The following is an 18,187-nucleotide window of genomic DNA, read 5'->3' as shown; positions in this document are numbered from 1 at the left end:
ATCCTCAACACACACACACACACACACGCACACATATGCACACACATGCACGCCCTCCCCCACCACCACCATAGGTATTCCCCAGGCTCGTCAAAAGAATTGAAGGAGATAGTGCATGTGAATGGATTTTAAAATTTTAAGGTTTTATAATGTGTCAGGGTTTATTAACTTGTAAGTTTCTCAAGGGCAAGAACTTCTACTCAGAAACCATCTCCCCACACACACCCAGGCTGGAATATTATTAGACATAGAGGGGGTGCTCATTGAATTGAAATCTAACGAACTGAAAATTGCTTCAATATAGGCCCATATTTTAAAAAATAGCATTAATATCCACAGGCCTCTGACCCCCAGGGAGGGTGGTGGAAGGTGTAGCACAGTGATTTGTGGGGCTGCTGGGCTTCTAATACATGTCCAGGGGGTGTTGGCATTGCCGCCGCCTTGCACACCTCTCTCCCCCCAGAGACAGACGCCCGGCCCTTTCTGCCGCAGCGCCCCCCGCCCCCTTGCCATGCAGTGTCAGGAGTCTGGAGGTATCTAAGCTCAGTGGGAAGGAGCCGAAAAGAATGACCTCTAGGAAACCTGGAGCCATCACTGGAAAGATCCACTGCAGCCTCTGACCAGAAGTTTATGTTTAATCAATTAATTAATGCTTTCAATAAATATTTATTGACCATCTACTGAGTGGATATAAACTCTGGGCGATCAGCAGAAGAACTTTAAAAAAAAATACGGATTCAAGGACACCCTCCCAAGAGACTCTGGTTGAACTGACTGGAGGTAGAAAGTTTCCAAAGGTCCCAGGTGATTCCAGCATGCAGCCAGGGCGGGAGCGCGGCTGTCCCCCCGCAAGGCAAGCTTATGCGGCCAGATAGTACGCTATGCCTGCCCTCAAGGAGCTAGGCATCTAGGGGGCAGGCAAAGCATGGACCTTGAGAAAGGCCTTAATAATGAGACTCAGATGGAGGGCCATGGACAGGGGCAATCGGGGAGGGGAGGAGGTAGGGGATAATAAATTTCCCTGGGAGCTGGCTCAGGGAGGTTTCTATTTTGGGGAACACAAAGGCCAGAGTGTGAGGTGCAGATTAGCCACTCCAAAGCCACATCGTCAGAGAGGAGGCTTCACCTCTTCAGGAAGAGGAGGGAGTGTGTCTCTAGCTGGAGAAACAAGGAAGGAGGGGGAACCGTGCCCAAACTAATCACAGGGAGAAAGTGGCCCATCCAATTGTTGGGCCTACCGATATCATTTATAGATCTGAGAAAGCTTGCAGAGGCCTCCAGAAATCTTTGAGGCAGCCCCAGAGGGGAATCTAGCCAGGGAACCCTTGGGCTTGGTGGCCCCTCAGGACTCAGAAGAGCCCATGTTCTCCCCCTCGCTTCCAGCTCGCCAGCCCCTGAGCTCCCCAGGCATCCAGACTGGCTTTTGGACAGGGCAGGGCCTCTCGTCCAATGGGACTTTTCTCGGGAAGCTTAGAGGTCTGTTGACATTTACAGCAGCTCCATTCCTGGAAATCCGGGCACTGGGGCCCTTCCTGGGAGGGAGGTGACAGGGTTAATCTAAGGGCTGGGGGAGGCGGAGAAAGGCCTTGAAACATACAGTGAAGCCAACCAGATTAATAGAGGAAGAGAGAGGGGGGTAGACCATTAGGAAGACAAAGAGAAAATCATGCTGGAGCAATAGAAAGGGAAATCTAATATCAACTAGGGAAAAATAAATGGAGATTAGGGCAAACAAATTAGCTTTAATGGGTTCAATGCTAATACAAGAATAACAGCCGAGCTGCGAATGCCTTTGAGGGGAAGATGGGATAAAGAACCTGAGCAGTCATGCAGGCAATAAAGATGGCGCAGGGAGGGGGCCGGCCAAAGGCGCGCAGAGGCGGAGAGGAGGGAACGCCGGGGGTGAAGGGGGTAGGGGAGAGGTGGCCTGGGCGGGCTCTGCCATCTTGGACGGGATCCAGGGACTGGAGCAGGGAAGGGGCTCGGAGGACTGAGAAGGGGAGGCACAGGGACCGTCAGTGTGGGGTGGAAAGGGAGACAAGGGGGGCAATCGGAAGGGGAAGGGACAAGGGACAGAGGGCAGAGGAAGGAACCCCGGAGCGGGGACAGACTTGGCACAAAGTTGGGGGGGTGGCGACGGAGGGGAACAGAACGCAGGAGAATGAACCAGCACGCAAGGGAGGGGGGCGAAAGAGAACCGAATTCGGTGAGTCCTCTGCCTGAAGAAAACCATAGAAAAGGCAAGGTTAGGCCTCAACAAAATGAAAAGCTGGGGAGGACCCCGAAGTGGGTTTGGTGGGTGACGTGGTGAAGACACTGTGGCTCTGAAGAAGGGGCCGACCGTCCTGCGGCCAGGGGCCATGCTGGCGAGGACGCGGGCCTGAGCGGTGCGTGGAGGCCCGAAGCCCACATCTCACTCCCGCCCCTTTGTGGTGGTGCGGCCTTGGGCAAGTTGCACGCGACCTCTGCTTCTCATCTCCTCATCTGTAAAATGGGGACAAGGGGCTACCTACCTCAGAGGGCTGCCAGGAGGACTAATGGAAGGATGCGTTCAGAGGGCTCAACCTAGCTCAGGAGTCGGCACCTCCCGCCAGGCTGGCTCTCGGCCGTATGCCTAAGCTTTGACTCATGGGGGACGGAGGCTGAATCCTGAAAGTAGCCCTCGCTCCTTTCCTCCTTCTCCCCTTTCCTCTTCTTTAAGTCCAGCATTGGCAAGATACCCGCCAAATGTGGTTCTTTCTCTGCCAGAGACGAATCCGAAGGAAACCTCTTTATCCACGCTTTGTCTCCCTCCTTCCGCCCTCCCAGCCCTCTCTCCCTGTTGAGGAGGAAAGAATAGTGCTAAGCCCTCCCACCTTCTGGGCCGGTTGAAGGCAGAGCTTCCAAGGGAGCCAAACTTCTTACCCTATTGTTCCAGGGGCCTCCGGGGACCCTCGGATTTGCTAGGGCTTCAGGTTGTGAGAAGTCGGGAGCTGGAGCCTGTCCTCATGGCCTCACCCCAGACACCTCTGGGCTGCATTCAAGTGCAGGGAGGACAGAGCCCCACAAGAGGGACAGAGCCCAACACACCAGGAGGAAAAAAATCAACAAGAACAAGCCCAGGAATCAATGAAGAACCACCTAGACAGGGGCTCCAGGAGCGGGGAAGACAGAGCTGGGATTATTTCCTGCTCCTCCGGGCATTCTAGGACCTTGTAAGAGCAAGACAATGACCAGGCAAGAATAGGCCTCTTCGCTTAGCTCCCCGCTAGGAGCAGTGGCTTCTTCCTGCAGTCCCCACCTCAGGGGTACTTCAGGGGTACCTCAGGGCTCCCTTGTGCTCTTACAGCCCTCCAGCACCCAGAGAAGCGAGCTCCCACACCGAAGCCCCTCTGCTGAAGTACCTAAGAACGGGCTTCTGGTTTCTGACTGGACTCTGACTGACATGCCACTTGATGTCAGAGGGGGTCTGAGGAAACAGGGCTCCAGGACTGGCTTGGTCAGGCCCTCAGCCTTGAACACAGAGCACAATGCTGAGCTTCTTGGCAGCGAGACCTGGGAAACCAGTTTCTTTTTGACCAGCTGGATCCTGTTAGACATAAAAGGGCAGCCCTGCGCAACGGCCCCGAGTCAGAAACTTCTCCTCAAGGGAGCCTCCGGCTCTGGGGTGTCCAAGTCCCAGGAAGGGTAGTTTTTGACACTACACCGTGGTCATCCCTAGTTCAAGCTGTCTCTTGTGGCTCTTTCCCTTGAGGCACACTAAAGTCTCCCCCCCCTGGAGCCGTAAAGCCCGTAGGGGTCAACCTGTGTGGGTCACCCCTCGTCTTTCTCCATGAGGCCCTCTGAGGCCAGGGTTAGAAGGAAAAGGCTTCTTACCTCAGAATTGGCAGACCCACCTTGGTGACAGTTTCCTCATGGGGGTGGCATGACACAGTAGCTCTGCTCCCACAGAGAGCTCCTGCAGAACCAAACGGGCTGTAAGTTCATGACAAGGGCTCACACATTTCATGCTGATGTCAAAGGCCGGATGTAAAGGAAGGCCTCTGCCTTCATCCCATGGCTCCTGGAGGAGGGCAAACTGCTCTTTTCCCGGACCCTTTATAAAAAAGCTCATGTCTAAGAGAATGTGACTTTGGAAGACACAATTCGGCATAGGGCAAAGGATGTGTGGGCTTCACCAGGCTTGTTTTGGGCCTGTTTACTTTCCTTCCTCCCTCTCTCCCTCCCTCCCCTCCCCTCCCCTCCCCTCTCTCCTTCCCTTCCTTCCTTCCGTCCTCCCCTCTCTTTCCTTGGTTCCTTCTTTCCTTCCCTCCTTCCTGCCTTTTTTCCAACAATTAGCAAGCATTTATTGGGTACCTACTGTGCACCAAGCATTGTACTAGCATATGAGGGCTTTACAGATTAAAAAAAAAAAAAAAAAAAAAAGCCACGTCAGTCATCCCTCAAAGGGCCCACAGTCGTCGCAGCAGGGCCCAGACAGTATAAACAGACACATTCTCTGCTGCATGTAGTGGTAGACACTGTGCCCTGGCATGTTTAAAAGAAAGGACGAGAGACGGCAGGCAGGAAGGGCAGGGAAGACTTCTTGTAGGACGTAGCTTCGAAGGGACTCAAGGCATGAGCACAGATCGATCCGGAGCCAGTTAGGAAAGGCCACTGCCGGCATGGAGGGCAGCCCAGACCAGGCTACAGGCGAGGATTCAGAGGCTGCAAAAGACCAGCAAGTAATTCCGCATTGCTAGGTCATCGGAAATAGGGCTCAGACAGGTAGGGATGGAGGCTGGAAAGATAAGCCAGGCTCAGCTCATGTGGACCCTGTCCTCCAGGCTTAGTAGCTTAGCCCTCGGCAGGCAGGCAGATGGGGCTGTGCCCCAGCAGGCTTCTTCAGGAGGGACACGGTCAGACTTGGGTTTTAGATGCGTTGCTCCCCAGCAAAAGGTCACATGTGCACGTTGAGTGCAGGGACCAGTGAGTCCACATGACTAATTAACTCCTACTCACCTTTGTCCCAGATTTTCTTGGGTCACCTGGAAGTAATTCTGTCTCTCACCCTCCCCCCATTGTTCTTTAATACTGTACCCTACTGTGTCCTTCTTAGCACCATCCAAGCAATACTTACACAATTATTTGTGTGTTTACTTTGTAAATACCTACTTATTTCTAGACTGGAGGCTCCATGAGGTCAGGCATATATTCTGTATGATCAGCTCCAGTAAAGTGCTTGGCATGTGGTGGGGACTCAGCACATATACATTGAATGGATGCACGAATACGTGGATGTGTGAATGCTAGGATGGCTAAGAAGGTACTGGTTAGGTAAATATTTAGGAGGTAAAAATGCCATGGTTTGGTGAGTCCTCCATAGGGGGAGAATGGAAGAAGCTAAAGGCCCTTAGTTAATTCACGGGGCATACATTAATTGAATGCCTAATCCAATTTAATAATGAACAAAACAGACATGGTCCTGCCCCCATCACGAAGCTTTCAATCTAGTGGGCGAGACAGTCGCTACTCCTGTGTGTGCATAATCATGCAAATGAATGTAAAATTAAAATCTGAATGAACGCCAGGCAGGAAAGGTAAGGGACATTGGTCGAGATTGTCTAAACACAGGCCCTAACCTTCTCGGTAGGATACAGCAAAGCCACCCAGCCCAAGTGACTTTGCGCTAAGCTATACAGGACGGGTAGGAGTTAACTAGATAAGAGGGGAAGACAAGAGTTCAGGCAGAGGGAACAGCATGTGCAAAAGCCCCAAGGGAGAAGGACGCGCTACTAGCTCTGAAGTCATGCAGAAGGCCAATGAGGGTGCAGGGCGGTGTGGTGCAAGGTGGCACGAGGTGATGCCGTAGGGCAGGTTCTCTGCTTGTGCGGCAGCTCGTGATGTTCCCAACCAAGACAGCACTAGCAAGGAGACTCCTCATCACCCAACAGGATATTTCCAACAGGAAACTGAACATAAACGTAGGGGGACAGCTCTGGGCTGGAGATCCCGGGGATGCCTACAGGGCCATCAGTGCATGGGTAGTAGGGAAAACACTGGGAGCGGGGGTGATCGCCAAAGACGACCGTCTAGAGTGGGCGCAGCACTGGGGTTTAGGAAAAGCCTGAAAAATAGACACATCTAATTGAACAAAGGAGGGAGGAGAACCCCAGTAAAGAGAAACAAAAGCAGGTCTGAAGGTATGAGGAACCAGGAGACAACATTGTCACAGAAACGTCCTCAAGGAGGAAAATGTAACACTCACACCACGCCCCTTCTACCCAGTACCGAGTGTCTGAGTACATGCTCAGCCCGAGGCACACGGCAGGGTAACCAATGAGCAGCCAGGAAGGGAATGAAAGCAATGGGAACAGCAAGTATGACTACTTCTTGAGAAATCTGGTCTAAAACAATAGTAAGAAAAAAGTTCACAGTCCAGGGGAGAATATTGGGGGGAGGGGGCAGGGGTGGGGAGGCAGCATAGATGAATTTCATTGTGTTTGTAGGCCCAGGGGGAAGACCTAGTAGAAAGGGAGAGGTAAATAACATAAAAGAAATATGAGGATAATTTGTGGAGTAGCGTTCCAGAACAGGTAGAAGGGTGATGGGGTCAATATGAAATGAAGGAGAGGCATAAGCCACAGCTTTAGCCAGCTACTGTCTCTTGGCTCCAGTTAGCCTGGGGAGCAGAGGTACAAGGCCCAGATACCAAGGCCATGCAGCAGGTCGGGGCTGAAGGCAGATGCGGAATGTTCCTTCTCCTAGTGCCAGCCCCTTTTGTGCCAGAGCAAGGCCTAGGTGCCTAGGTAACCCATAGCCATGGATGCTGGCGCCATCCAGTGTGCACGCTTGCGGTGGGAGATGGAACGAGAGGTTGGAACGCTAGGTTTCCGTGGTCCTGGGACATTTTCTCTAGGAGTGGTATGAGGCAGAGACCCTGGCCTTTATTCCGGAAAGGCACCGGGCCAAGGGGAGCAGCTGGGAGGTTACAGTGGGAGACCATCGGCCTGCGAGCGAGCATGCGGAGGGGCGAGGGGCGATGACAATGCCACCAGGCTAAGTATGTCAGAGCCTGCTTCACGCCAGCAAGGCCATTCCTTTGTGGAAGGGGAGTAGGCACCGTGTGATCTAAAGGACATCTCAAGGCAGCCACCGCCCCTCCCGTGATAGTCCTGCCACCTTGCCACCCTTTGGAGCTAAAGCAAAAACCCCAGGTAGTTAAGGAGAAATTTTCCCAGAACAACCCACTGAACCAGTGTGTCACTCTGGGACTGGGCAAAGGCGTGAGGAACGAAACAGGAAGAAAGAGGAAAGTACTGGAGTCGGCCACTTAGGGATCCCACCGTGGGGAGTCTGCACAGTGGCTGCACACCGGCCCCTCACATTTGGAAAGCACTTTTCTGTCACATGTATATAAGCATTAATTAGACTTTTGTGACAGGTGCCAGGTAGACAAAGACAGGGCCTCTGCCCTTAAAGAGAATAAACAAAGAGATCGATTAACGTAATCAATGCCATGATGGAGACTTGTATAGAGGACTAGGGGGGCCCGGGAAAACGCTCCGTGTGCCTTAAGGGTGTGGGATTGGTGCCTGTAACAGGAGTTTTGTGTGATGAGCCTCTCTTTTCCTTCTACCATTCCTGCTCCTCAGAGCTCTGTAAGGGGTGAAGAAATGACCAAAGAAAGCCCTAACTCCTCCCTACACGGTCACTTCTCCATAGTATACATCTCTGTTCAGCTGGGGCTTTGCAGGCTTCCAGACCCCTCACTGTAGAATAGTCCTCTCTGGCCCTGGGAAAGTTGGCATCCCTTTGTCTGAGGGCCTTCACACTCAGAACCTGCTCGTGTCCAGCCAGACAGGCTTGTCTTCCTCTTCCATGCCCACCACTCCCCACCCACGATGCTCCAGACCATGCAAAGGGCCTTTGCTTAGGAAGCTTCAAACCTCTTTCTGGTTCACATCTTCCTCCTAGCCCAACCAGGGGCTCCCACTCATTCCTGGCTTCCGGCCTCAAAGCCCACCCTGTCCACAGCTGCATGGAAAGGTGGTCAGCACAGTGGGTGGCCCAGCCCTTCCCGGTGCAGGAAGGAAGGCTGCACCCACCTCTGGGCATTTGGTGGTGAGTCACCCAAAGGAGTCCAACTCCCCCACACCGGACACAGGAAGGACAAAAGTCCTTCCATTACAGGGACTCAGCTCAAAACCTCAAACCATGGGGGCCATCGCCATCTTCAGCCAGCAGGCTCTTTCCAGACTCTGCTGCCTGCCTGTCCTACACCACAGTAAGTGTCTTCCAATATCCTGAAAGCACCAAGACCTTGTGCATGGATTTATTTTCCTCTGGAAACTTCTTCACCTGGTTACCTCCTAGTCATCCCTCCCTGCAACCTCCAACTGACCACTTATGGACTCCCCCAGCACCTGAACTTAATCTCTCTTAAGAAACTTCTCCCTTAGCATGGTGATTCCCAATATATGTGATTGGATCCCCCGAAGATTGTAAGTTCCTTGAGGGCCAGTTCCTTGTCCTTTTCAAGATGGTTTCCTCAGTGCTTTGCACCTTCATGGTAGGCACTTCGTACACGAAGAAATGAAAACTATGATATAAAAACAGTATGAATTATTATTCTTTAAAGCTGGCGGGGCCGAGGTGGTAGGGGTACAAGTATTTAGTTCCTCTCTTGATTTTCTTTACCAGCCATCGCCCAGCCTAAACCAGTAGTTTGCGCCATGTGGCCCCAGACAAGTGGCATCTGGGAACTTCCTAGAAACAAATTCTTGGTTCCATCCCAGACCTGCTGATTCAGACACTCAGGGCATTGAGCTCATCAGCCTATGATTTAACAAGCCCCCCAAGTGATTCCGATGCATGCTCAAGTTTGAGAACCACTGTTCCAGCCCTAAGGCCAAGCTTGGGGTCATAACATTCAACCGTGTAAATATTAAAAATTAGAAGAATTTTGCACAAAATCAAAATTTTCAGCAAACCAAACACTCCTACATCCCCATTTCCCCATCTTCTTATAGCAGTTGTTATAGGGTCAGCAGCAGACACAGCAAGAAGTCCCATTCAATGGATGGGAACAGTGAGGCTGGAAAAAAAAAACCCACTTTCTCAAATGATAAAATTAAAACAGGTAGAGTCAATGCAGGAATCTGGCCCAATGCTCTTTGTACAGCAACACAAAGTCATTCAAAGCCAGTAAAATAAAATAAAGCACTAGATAATTTATAGTTTAAGGGCCAGAGGTATGACTACCCCTTTCCCTTCCCACTGATGCTGGATGATCTAATAAATAAGGTTTCAAGGAGGGTTCTTGAGGGCTTGGGTCTCTAAGGATCCTGATCAGTCCTTCAGGAAGATTTAGGACAATAGCCCACATAGCTTTTTCAATAGAGAGACAGACAGGGTTGGTTTTTTGTTGTTGTTTGTTTTTTAAGGCACAATACCCAATTCAGGTCACCCCAAAAATGGTGCTTGGTTTTTTAAACCTGCTACCTTTCTAGGGGTGAAGAACTCCGCCTGTAGGAAACCTTGCTTCCAGATATAGAGGTCCTAGCACAAACACCTGAGCCTTGGTGGTTGAGGTGGCAGCCTAAGTTCTGGAAAATGGGGACAAAGCTGGACAGTCTCAAGGTCTTGTCTGCGTTTGGGTGGCTGTCTGGCGCCCCCTTGTGTTCATTGTCTGGACCCAAAGAGCCAAAAGACCACGAGGATGGAGTGAGGGTCAAATGGCTTAGCCATTCTCCAAGGATGGCCTATGGCCGTGAGAAGCCAGTGGAAGGGATTCAGAAGTGGGTTATCTGGGATGTCCTCCCAGCCCTTGTGGAAAAGCAGTCCCTGGGACAAGCAGTATGGGACAGTGGAAATTGTGTCCACGCTCACCCAATTGCCTCCAGCAGAGAGATGGATCACTGTGTCCCTCCTGCTGGGTATTTGGCCAGCAGGCTTGTTCCTCCTGACTTAGTGCCCAGGCCAGAGACTCATAGCCTCTTTTTTTCTTTTAAGAGAAATTGACTGTTCTGCCGAAGCCGGCTTGGGCCCCCGAGGAGACATGGCAAGGCAGTTCTGAATGTGCTAAGTCCGTGGGCAGTAATGGGCACTGTGTGCCCAGTAGAGGCACTTCCCACCCTCGGCCATAAATAGTCCTTAATGGGCTCACACAGAAGGCTTGGGGCTGGCTCTTCCTCCTCGCCTGCCCCTTCCCCCTGACTCCCACCCCTGGAGCTCTACCATCCCAGCCAGATCACCAAATCACGCCCTCGTATGAAAAGGTGTCCTTCATGCCCACATCATGGCACCTTCAGCACAGGCTGCAGGGCCAAGGTTCCAGGGTTGGTTCTGGCCATAGAACAGGGTTCAACCCAAGAAGCACTGATGGAAGCCTTAATCCTTGGCCAGAGCCTTGGTGGCGCCTCACACAGGCTGAGTCACATAAGTCATGGAAAGCAGGTCACTCACACCCTCCAAGCCCCAGTTTCTTCATCAACAAAAGGGCGATCTTAGCCCCAGAATGAGCCCAGCCTGGGTCTCGAGATTTGCAAGATTTGAGAAGGTTGGTAAATCTAACAGACAAGTACCTTCTTGCCTCTAAGCCTTTGCACATGCTGTTCCCACTGCCTGGAACAGTTTTCTCCCTTCCCTCCTTCCCTTGGTGAGCACCTCTCTACCTTCAGTCAAAGCGTAGACTTCTCCAGGAACCCTTCTAGAGTCCCCCAAGCCTGGGCTTGGTCCCCTCCAGTGGTCCCCATAACTCCCTACTTGGCCCTGGCCCCAGCAGTGGTCACGTGGTCAGGTGATTGGCTGTTTGTTGGTCTGGGCCCTCACTTTAGTAAACCCATGAGACAAGAACAGAGATCACACCCGCCTTATTCACCTGGGCACCTGCAGGACCTGGTAGAGTGCCTGGCACATGGTAGGCACTCAGTACATATATGCTTGACTAGGTAGATGGGCTCAGAATGAAACACAGGCTGGGGCCAGAGGGCAGAAGGCAAGGCAGCAAGGCCGCTAAGGAACATGCCCACACATCCACGGCACGTCCACGTTCTGCACAACAGCCTGCAGCCCGCCATGTCATGTCCCTGGAACCCCTGCGAACGCGTGCCGGGGAGATCTCTGCCCGCCCTTGTAGTGCTCTGGCCTGTCAGAGAGAGAAGAAGCCATGGGATCACTTGCGCTGGGAGCCCACAGACAAGGCCTGGGCCCACTCTGCCTCAGCTCGACCACAGAAGCTCTGCTTTTGTTTGTTTGTATTTGTGTTTCTCAATGCACTTGTGCTGATAAAATCTGGCTCTGTGTTAAGAAGAAAGACAAAGACAAACATAAAGACCGCGGGTGTAGTCTATGCCCTCGTTCTATAGATAAGGAAAGGAGAGCCAGAGAGGAGAGGGGACATTCACCAGCATCACACAGCTCAGCATCAGAGTGGGAAGGCCCTGCATCTCCAGCTCTTTATATACTTTTTGGAGGGAGGGAAGAAGGTGGGGAGTTAGTTGTTATTCAGAGTGAAGGGCTGAAGGTCTGAGAGGAAACTGAGCAGGCCCAAGCGGTCCCCAGATTGCAGTGTGTCCCTCTGGCATCATATGTGACCCTCCCCAACGGGAGCTAGCCTCCTTCTGCAGTGGGGGAGAGGAGGCGGTCCATCAGCAGGAGCACCAGAGGGCACGATGGTGAGAGTTCACACGCACACGGTCGCGCATGCACAACGCACCCACACTCAAGGGCTAATTCCCACCCCCCGGCCCTGCCCGGCCCTGATAGCTGTTCCTGGGACTACTGTCTTCTTAGGCCACGGAGGGCTGAACCAGCTGGGCGGGGCCTTTGTGAACGGCAGACCCCTGCCTGAAGTGGTGCGTCAACGCATCGTGGACCTGGCCCACCAGGGCGTGCGGCCCTGTGACATCTCCCGCCAGCTCCGAGTCAGCCATGGCTGTGTCAGCAAGATCCTTGGCAGGTAAGCACGAAATTCACCACGTGCCACCTTCCCTGCAGGGCTTGCCTGGAGCGGCCCACCTGGCAGCCACACCCCTGCCCCCGGGGCACTCGGTCGTTCCGATGTCCAGCTTCCATCCGGGTGGTGCTTCCCGGCCTCCCCGCCCGCTGCTCTTCTGTTACTTTCCTGTCCTTGCTTCCTTCTCCGTCCATTTCTCCTTCCTTTCCTTTCTGCCTCTCGCTTTTCTCCTTTGCCCCATCTCTCATTTTTAGGGGCTTCTCTACTCCTAAAGCAGAAGAATCTTCCCCAAAGCACCCCACCCCCACCCTGGCTGAGACCACGGGAAATGGAGCCACTAGGGAGAGGACACAGGATCAGAGGTGGCTCCTGCAGTCTCACCCCCCGCATGAGGGATGTCTGAGTGTGCTTCTCAAACTCTTAATTCCCAGAGCACCTGCCACGGAAGCACCAGGGTTCCTTGACGAGATGTAGATCCCTAAGGCCTGGTCCAGACCTACATATAAATCACAGCATCCCCTCTGGGAGCCAGGCCTGGGTGCTGTGATTTTTAGGAGATGACCATGTACCAGTCATGAACACTCAACTCCAGAGCAGTGGTTCATCACTCTGGTTGCACATTAGAGTCACTTAGGGAAACTTAATTAAAAAAAAAAAATTATGTCTAGGCCCCAGCCCACACCCACTAAAGCAGAACTTTAGGAGAACGGGCTCAAGTTTTTGTATAGTGTTAAGTCTCCTTCAAGGGATTCCAATTTTCTGTAGCCAGAGTTGAGGACCACTGACTCAAAGGTTCAGGAAGGACCAGAGGCAGCAAAGCCCTGTGTCTGGGCTGACACAGCGTAGTCTGGAGAGCCACTCTCCAAATGCCCCTGCCCTGGGGGACTTGGGGCTTTGCATCGGCTCAGTGCACCTGCCTCCCTCACCCAGCTCACAGGTGGGTTCAGCAGGAGTTCTGGTTTAACGAGGCAAAGGGACCTGACTGTAGCTGAACTGCGGAGAGTCCTGGCTTCCTGACTAAAGTTGCCAATGGCAAGGGCACTCCCTGGTTCGGGTCAGGAGAGGGGCTCCCAAGATGGGCTGCAGTGTCCCCGAGAGCTGAGCCTGGGATGGTTATGACAGACAAGCAGAGTTTTAAAGAACCAGACTTTACTCTATGGTAGAGGAGACCAGAGAGTTTCCACCCAAAGAGGGGAAAACTATCCTGACATAAGTCAAGGATCTACCAAAGCAGCTGGCTGGGGGCTCGGGGGAGAGGAAAAGTGGACAGCCTGAGACAGCAGGCTTGGCTTAAGGGGCCGGACATGGCCAGGGATCCAGGCCAGGCTGGCATTCCAGAGTCCAGGAAGAATAGCTTCCACCTGAACCATGTAATCTGGTAGAAAACCAGTGGCCAGCCGGGAGGTGGGGGCTGGGGGAGAAGGTAGGGGAGCAAAGGTGAAGCAGTAAGACAGAGCAGAGGGCCCAACCATCCAAACTAGCTTCCTGGGGAGGGGTAGAGCCAGGATGGCCAAGAACGGTGAGTCAAGATTTAACCCCGGAAAGCTGCGTCGAGAAACCCACCACTGTGAACCTATACGTACGCACAGAGCATGCGCAGCAAAACCTCCTTTCTAAGAAGGGAAATCGTTTGTGTGCCGAAGTTGGCTCTGGCGGGAGCTCAGACGCAGGAGACTGGCAGGAGGGAAAGAGAGAGGAAGCCAGGTGTCCAGGGTGAAGTCTTTAGCAGAGGGCTCTGGTTTGGCAGCAGCATAAACTTACTCATGCAAGGGAAGCAGACAGTGCCAGGAACATCAAGTGTCTGAGGGCAGCCCTGGGGGTGCATTTTACCCCCTGAAGCCTTGGAGAGGAACAAGAGTCTCTGGCTAAGTCCCTGCCCGAAGACCCCACCTGCTTATTGGGTAATTCTTTGGGGTTCTCTATTGGAGTAGGTACTACGAGACCGGCAGCATCCGGCCTGGAGTGATAGGGGGCTCCAAGCCCAAGGTGGCCACCCCCAAGGTGGTGGAGAAGATTGGAGACTATAAGCGGCAGAACCCCACCATGTTTGCCTGGGAGATCCGAGACCGGCTCCTGGCGGAGGGTGTCTGTGACAATGACACTGTGCCCAGTGTCAGCTCCATCAACAGGTGAGAGGGACTCAGCAGCCGGCGTGGGGGGGGGGGGCGCGGGGGGCAGGGCACCTGGGCTTTGGGGGAACCATGACGGAGATCCAAAGAAGGGCCTGGCTTGGGTGGAACAGAGCCTAGGAAGGGGACTCCTGCTGAAGAATTAAGCAGGAAGACCCCAGGCGCCGTGGGGCAGGTATCACACCTCCCCACTGCTCTGTGACATTCCCTCCCCCACCACCCCACCCCACCCCACCCCGGGTTGTACTTCGCCAGTTTCCTTCCGCACATGCTATATCCTCTTTCATTCAATAAAAGAATCTCGAAGTGACCCTTTCCTGGGCCACACGACCCCTAACCTGGCCCTCATTCAAGCATTCACTCAATTGTTTGGTTTTTCAATTATTCACTCACAGCCTCGATCAATCATTTACTTACTCATTCATTCCTGTATACGTAATTCACTCATAATGTGCTAGGCCCTGGGAACACACAATCCTTGTCCTTGTGGAGCTTATAGTCTAGTGAGAAGAGAGACACTAATCAAGTACTAATCAAGTGCCCACACACACAATTGTAAAAATGCAGCTCTAAGTCCTCCTAAGGAGAGGAACATGAGGTATGTGAGTTAGCATAGGGTGCTTGGTTTAGGAAGGAACGAAAAGATGTTCCTGAGTAAGAAACAATGAATAAGAGTTAACTAGGTGAAAAGGGGAGCCAAAGGAGCTTGGAGGCAGCATATGCAAAGGCCCTGTGGCTCACAGATCTTAGACAAGAAGCTGAAAGAAAGCCAGCAGATAGAAGGGGAGCACGAGGTAGGCTGAGGTGGAAATGTCAGCAAAAACTGCCCTTTAGAGGCTGGTGGCCATGTCACATATTCTTACCTGTGACCTATAAGAAACTTGGCAGACTGTAAGCAGGAGGCTGACTTGCATTTCAAAAAGTCCACTGTGGTTACAATAGGGAGAAGAGATTAGAAAGGGTCAAGAGCAGATAGGGGTGGGCCAGTGAGTGATCCCCAGGAGTGAGGGGAGAGAGCTGGTGATGGCCTGCATTATGTTGCTGACAGTGACATGCAGAGAGGAGTCAGTCGATGCTGGAGAGGTTTACAAGGTCAAACCCACAGAACCTCATGATGGCTTTAATAGAGGAGGGAGGGAGGCAGATGTAAAGCTCCACCTATATTTCCACCTTGAGTGACCAGTGGAACTGATCATGAAACAGAACACTGGGAAGGACCAGGTGTGAGGAGTGAGGTCAGGGGTTTGATTTCAGACAGGTTGTACTCGAGGTGCCTCTGAGATACCCAAGTGAGCTCTCAAAAAGGCACAGGATCCGGGGCCGCGTGAGTCCTATTTCCTCCTCTTCTCTCTAATAGCCTTTCTCGTCTTCCTTACAGAATCATCCGGACCAAAGTACAGCAACCGTTCAACCTCCCCATGGACAGCTGCGTGGCCACCAAGTCCCTGAGCCCAGGACATACGCTGAGTGAGTGCTGACGTGCTGGCATGCTCACCCTCGCACACGCACACCCACCTGCAAACCCGTAGTCACACACACGCCCACAAAGACACACCCCCAGCGTGGACTGAGCCCTTCCACAGGGACAAAGCCTTGCTGGGTCCCAGGAAAGATGCACTGACATACTTAGGGGTGGCAACACTTCAGGCAGCCTCGACTCCAAGATACCCTCCTGCTAGTGGGCTCTGAGGGGTGTCCCCTGCACATGCCGACCCTCTCCCTCTCATCCCACCGCAGTCCCCAGCTCAGCTGTAACGCCCCCAGAGTCACCCCAGTCAGACTCTCTGGGCTCCACCTACTCCATCAACGGGCTCCTGGGGATCGCTCAGCCTGGCAGCGACAGCAAGAGGAAAATGGACGACAGTGAGTGTTGGGGAACCAGAGGGCAGGTTGGGGGTGCAGGAGGGCAGTCTGCTCAGGCTCCAAGGGGACTGGTGGCTCTGGACTTTGCAGGTGCCTACAGCACATGGCCTGCCCTAAGCTGGCCACAGTCCCCCGGCCTGGAGCCGGATCCTTCCTGTCCCTCTGCAGCCCGAGTCGGCCCCTCCACCCTGGCCTGGGGCATGGGTAGATGGGTCTCCTGAAAGCTTTCTCCCCGCCTGGGGATGCCAGGTGACCAGGACAGCTGCCGGCTGAGCATCGACTCCCAGGGCAGCAGCAGCGGGCCCCGCAAGCACCTGCGCACGGACGCCTTCAGCCAGCACCACCTTGAGCCGCTCGAGTGCCCATTCGAGAGGCAGCACTACCCGGAGGCCTATGCCTCCCCCAGCCACACCAAAGGCGAGCAGGTGAGCAGCCAGGTGAGCCCCGGAGCAGTGGCAGGCAGGGGCCCAGCAAAGCACAGTCTCTGGAAGACTCCTAGTCAGCCTGCAGTCTTGCCACCAAAGCAACTAGAAGTTTTGCCAGTGGGCTCAGGGTGCATGCTTCATGCAGCTCCAAGTCGACACAGACTTTCTTTTACCAGATGCGGGCACCTTTCTCCTCCCCCAAGCCCTCTTGCCTTCCGTCACCCTTAGCCTCTGAGCTCCACCCTTTCTGGAAGAGCACCACACCCAGGCCATGCCATCCCTCTGTCCTCTGGGGCTTTCCCAGACCGCAGGGTCAGGTCCCACAGCTCTGAAGCGGCTGCTCAAAGCCTTACACCATGACCTCGACCAGCACCTCCGGCCTACCTCTGGCCACTCACACCTGCACACCGTTGATCTGCATTACTCACGCTCACGAGCATGTCATTCTCGTTCACACCCCTCTGCACTGGCACACTGCATGCACGCCCCGCAGAGCACCTTGCCTTCCACCTTTCTGCCTGGAAAAGTACCGCTTGGCCGTTATGACTCAGCTCAAGCATCACTTACCCATGAATCACGCCCTGCCCCCAGACATGCTTCATCTCTCCCTCATCTGTGCTTCCGCCCATCCAGCACACCACTCCAGTAACTTCTCACGGCATACCGTAATTGTCCAGTGGGCAGGGGTGTAGGCAGTGGGTTTCATAAGGCAGGGCAGCATCTTGAAGCATCTTTTTTTTTTAATCTCTGGCACCAACAAGGTGCCTCTCTTAGAATAGATACTCAGTAAAGGTGTATTGGTGAGTGAGCTGAGAAATCCAGAACAATAATTTGCAAGTTACAGGGGAGTTTTTATTTCTAGTGCTCTGGATGGGTGAAATGGTTTACAGTGGGTCAGCTTCTAGGAAAAGCTAAGAGAGATGTCACTGGTCTCCCCCCACCCCAACCCCGAGCCCAGCAGAGACTCCGCAACTCTGACAGAACTTCCAGGACCACTGGTCCCTTCGTTCATGTGCATCTGTCCCCAGTAGCCGCGGCTTCCATCCCCCATCCCCCCTCCCCAGGTCCACCAGTTGAGGAATTCCCTTAGGGTGGGTCCACTCACCCCACTTTGCTCACGCTGTCATTTGATCCAGGAGTGAGGCAAGCCTTACGCTTTGAAAGTCTGAGCAGGACAATGTGGACGATGCCAGTAAGCAGCTGAACTGTCGCCAGGCACCGTCTGGGCTGCTGGGCCCACGCCAGCGCTGCAGCTGGGCAGGCAATCTGCGTCAGCGATTTTATCAGCCTGGGCTGCGGCCACCACGAGGGGGTGCAGAGAAAGCTGGCCGTCAGCAGACCTGGGGAGAGGACCCGGGTGCTCATCCGAGAGTCAGCACATGGCTGCAGCTGTGGGCTCGCTCACAGGGAGCCCGCTCTGTGTGCAAGCACCCGCTGTCCTGCAGAAACCCTGCTGCTGAGATGCTGGGCACCCGCTGGGTCTGAGGGCCACCTCCTGGATCCATGGCTGAGCCCCCAGCGGGCCCTGCCTGATGATGACAAGGAGACCGAGACCAGCACCAAGCTGGCCCATGCGCCTGGGAATTGTGGTCTTAGAGAGTCTTAGAGCCACAGGGACCTCGGGGACCACGGAGACCAGTCTTTGCATTTGTGTTGAGATAACCCAGGGCCTGGGAGGGTGGTCAGAGCCTGGGGGAGCGAACGGTTGCGGAGCTCAGGTCTGCCGGCCCTGGTTTCATTCAGACTGGCCCGCTGGTGCCCTGTTTCTAGATACAATGCTTCTATGTCAGTTCTTACTCGAAGGCTGGAGAAACAGAGTTTGGAAAACCATGGAACTGCTCCAACCTCTTGTC

At 53.7% G+C, this 18,187-nt stretch overlaps 1 protein-coding gene across 12 annotated transcripts in view; it reads left to right on the top strand.

The window, feature by feature from the left end:
• PAX8 (paired box 8) overlaps positions 1-18,187 on the top strand; it is a 61,699-nt gene that overhangs the window by 20,044 nt on the left and 23,468 nt on the right. For 6 of the 12 annotated variants that reach the window (XR_003524656.2, XM_027622196.1, XM_027622192.1 and 3 more), the window contains exons 3-7: positions 11,755-11,920; positions 13,846-14,046; positions 15,425-15,513; positions 15,784-15,909; positions 16,159-16,346. Coding sequence is in view for 11 of the 12 variants with exons in the window: in XM_027622196.1 (XP_027477997.1) it covers positions 11,755-11,920; positions 13,846-14,046; positions 15,425-15,513; positions 15,784-15,909; positions 16,159-16,346 (770 nt within the window). In the remaining variant the exon portion in view is untranslated. The remainder of the gene's footprint in view (positions 1-11,754; positions 11,921-13,845; positions 14,047-15,424; positions 15,514-15,783; positions 15,910-16,158; positions 16,347-18,187) is intronic. The other 6 variants (XM_027622193.1, XM_027622195.1, XM_027622190.1 and 3 more) reach the window with 3 other exon arrangements.

Source organism: Zalophus californianus, chromosome 8 (genome assembly GCF_009762305.2).
Source record: "Zalophus californianus isolate mZalCal1 chromosome 8, mZalCal1.pri.v2, whole genome shotgun sequence".
Classification (NCBI taxonomy): Eukaryota; Metazoa; Chordata; class Mammalia; order Carnivora; family Otariidae; genus Zalophus; species Zalophus californianus.
Note: the sequence above shows the minus strand (reverse complement) of the source record. Positions and strands in the feature narration are given on the sequence as shown.